Here is a 3,246-nt window from a genome sequence, read left to right on the forward strand (position 1 = left end):
CAGTCCTTCTTCAGGTGTTAGTGAGAGAGGACACAGAATTTATAAGTAAAAGATTAAAGCTTCATACCATTGATGAAGTTGTACTAAACAAACCTTAGATGCTGTTAAATCTTTAATCAGTTAGAAGGTTTTAATTGATTAATATGTATATGTAAATCCCTGAATTCCTTTCAAGTCACAGTCCTGAGAGAACTAAAGGCTTTATCAGAGTAAAGAAGAGGTGACATTTTAGATAAGGCAATGCATATTAGGTGTGAGACCTTGTTTAGAATCTGTTTGTGTTTTAGTTTGGAGTCAGACTGGTTTTATTTCTAAAGTAAGAATTTATAAAATGCTATATTCTTCTAAGTGAATGTGGATGTAAAATACCTGTCCAATTCATCAGCCATTTATTCATTTTCCATTATTAATTCTCCCTGTATCAAAGTTCACTTTAACATTTTTTTAAAAATATTTATAGAAATACCTAGTGTCTATTTTTAACAAAGGTTGGACTTGAAACTCAGCCATGCATTGCATGATGAATTGTTACCCAAAATACAGTAACTGCTGTTCTTCTATATAATTCTCTGTTTTCAGTATACTGAAGTGGTAATTATTGTGTTTAACTGCAGGAGGTTACAGTGTAATTTAAATTATTTACATATACTTTTGCCATGACAGAATAAAACACAATGGCACTGGTTAGTTCATTATTGTGATTTGCTTCTTTTTGCTGATCCTAATATTAATATAATCCGGTTAAAGATGGGTGTTCTTTCTTCTCTTTGAAGATAGTACATTCATTTGTCCCATGGCTTCTGTCTTGTTTTTATTTGAGGATGAGGAGTCAGGTCTCAAACCTGCCTCAACCAAATCCAGGATTGAAATCTATGCTGTTGAAATTAGTTTTACGATACATATAGCCAACTTTCATTCATTTTGAGATAACAAGGTGTAGAGCTGGATGAACACAGCAGGCCAAGCAGCATCTGAGGAGCAGGAAGGCTGACGTTTTGGGTCGAGATCCTTCTTTCATTCATTTTTAAGCTTTTCTTTTTTACATTATGAGATGTGAAGGAACAGGCAAAACGCAACAAATTTCATCTGATTGGGGAGTTATATATGAAATTTTACAGAAAGTTAAATGCGACAGTCACACTTGTGTTGATTCCTTAACAAAGTTACCAGTCTCTCTCAGGACTGGGAAACTACATAGGTTCAGTTTATTTGAAGATCTGAGATAAGATCTAACATTTGCTCATTTGACAGCATGATTATACAGGAACTCAGATGACCCCCTACCCTCACATGCTGCAGGGTGTTAGTCACCAGGTCTCTCAGCCCTTAAAGCAATATCACATAAACAGCAACAAGAGGGGCAAATCTTGACTTTGGGCAATAGTTATCAGCCAGTCACTCTGTGTCCTTTTGTTACTTCCATTGGATTCGAGTTAAATAAAAATCTGGAGTTATAGAACAGTTTGCAAACTGGCTCAGTATCAAGTCTGGACCGATATGTTTACTGAACTAGTTAACATGACACATCTGTGACCAGTGGGATTTGAACCCAGACTGACAGAGAGGTGAGACACTACCCCCTGAGCATTTAAGTGTTTATTTAAACCAAATTGTTTGGACATGTAATGGTACACCCCCATAACAGAGCCTTCTGGTTCAGAGGTAGGGACACTACCCCCGTGCTATTAAACCCTCAAGGTGATGTATAGCTACAGAGATAGCTGCAGCCCTGCGCTAACTGGCTTTCCCGGACCTGGGAAAGAGGAGACTCGGTCGTCGCTGTCCGTGGTGCTGATCCTTTTGGCCCTCGCTGTGCATCCTTCCCGATCCAAGCCACGGCCCTGTGGACCTGCTGAGATTCGGAGGAAGGCCGCACGGAGATGATAAAGCTTTTCCTAAAATTGTTACACAGGATAATGTAGATGAAGGGATTGAGGCAGCTGCTGGAATAGCCCAAACCGACTGCAGCCACATAGGCGTAGTAGAACAGCAAGGTGGGCTCGGCTGGAGTCAGCTGTACCAACTGCAGCAGGTAAAAAGGTGCCCAGCAGAGAAGGAAAGTGAGGCAGATGGTACTGGCGATTCGCGCCACTTTTCTGGTCCGCAGTCTAGCTCTTTCGTGCGAGAGGAGAGAGCTGGGGGAGCTCATCTTCAACAGGATCTTCCTGTAAGCCACTGAGATGACGGTGAAGGGAATAGCGAACGCCAGGAAGAACTGGTAAATGGTGAACCAGTACATATCCGTCTTGGGGTTGGGAAAGCGGATCACACAGCCCGAGAGGCCCCCGGGTTGCCGGAGGAGCCCGGCGTACATCCAAACCGGGATCACAGACAGAAACGAGAGGAGGCAGAGACAGCAGACCGTGAGGGTGGCGAAACAGGGTTTGCGGAAGCGAGCCGAAGTCAGAGGGTACACGATGGCCAAGTACGTGTCTATAGTCATAGCTGCGAGGATGTAGGTGCTGCTAAACTGGGTGTTGGTGTCCATCACAGAGATAACGGTGCACATTCTGCTCCCAAAATACCAACCTCTATTCCCCAGTAACTCAGGGATGACAAACGGCATCCCCATCAGGAAGAGCAGGTCAACCACAGACAAACTGAGGAAGAAGACATCCGGAACTCTGCTGCCGCTGGACTTGAATTTAAAGTTCTTGATCACCGTGAAAATGACAATAGTGTTGCCGATTATCCCGGACAGAGCGATTAGAATGAATATTGTTGGCATGATGATACTTGTGTAAACAAAGGGATTGGTCTCTGAAATTTAAAGAAACGAAATTTCCCTGTTACAATCAAGAGTTTGATACAATATGTATGTAAAGGGTGTGGGGAGGATCAATGTTTGTTTAAGTGAAATTGACAAAGTCTTCCAAAACTTGCATAAAAACGGAAATTGCTGGAAAAGCTCAGTAGGTCTGGCAGCATCTGTGGAGAGAAGAATCAGAATTAACGTTTCGGGTTCAGTGACCTTTCCTCAGAACTCTTCCAAAACTGGCTTCTCTTTCCAACCCTCCTTCCCTCAATGATACAGTTGCCCCCGATTTAACAACACAAGTGAGCTTTCAAGAGCTACCATTTGGAAATTTAAAAAGGGAAAGCATTTCTTCGAAGAAAAACGCAGAAATTAACGTTCTCGATGAGAATTGAGATATCTAAAGTATTCATTTTAAAAAAAAGACGAGCCTACGCAGCAACGGGAAAATGTGAGCATAAACCATGGGACGCTGGAGATCGGTAATGAAA

General features: G+C 42.1%; 1 protein-coding gene across 1 annotated transcript; it reads right to left on the bottom strand.

Moving 5' to 3' along the window:
* Positions 1 to 1,734: 1,734 nt before the first annotated feature.
* Positions 1,735 to 2,743, bottom strand: LOC109919645 (melanin-concentrating hormone receptor 1-like). The gene is given in 2 exon segments (XM_020519677.2): positions 1,735 to 1,803; positions 1,805 to 2,743. Coding segments are annotated over 2 exon segments (993 nt in total). The 5' UTR covers positions 2,729 to 2,743.
* Between the last annotated feature and the right edge of the window lie 503 nt (positions 2,744 to 3,246).

Source organism: Rhincodon typus, chromosome 21, assembly GCF_021869965.1.
Source record: "Rhincodon typus isolate 14 chromosome 21, sRhiTyp1.1, whole genome shotgun sequence".
NCBI classification, from domain to species: Eukaryota; Metazoa; Chordata; class Chondrichthyes; order Orectolobiformes; family Rhincodontidae; genus Rhincodon; species Rhincodon typus.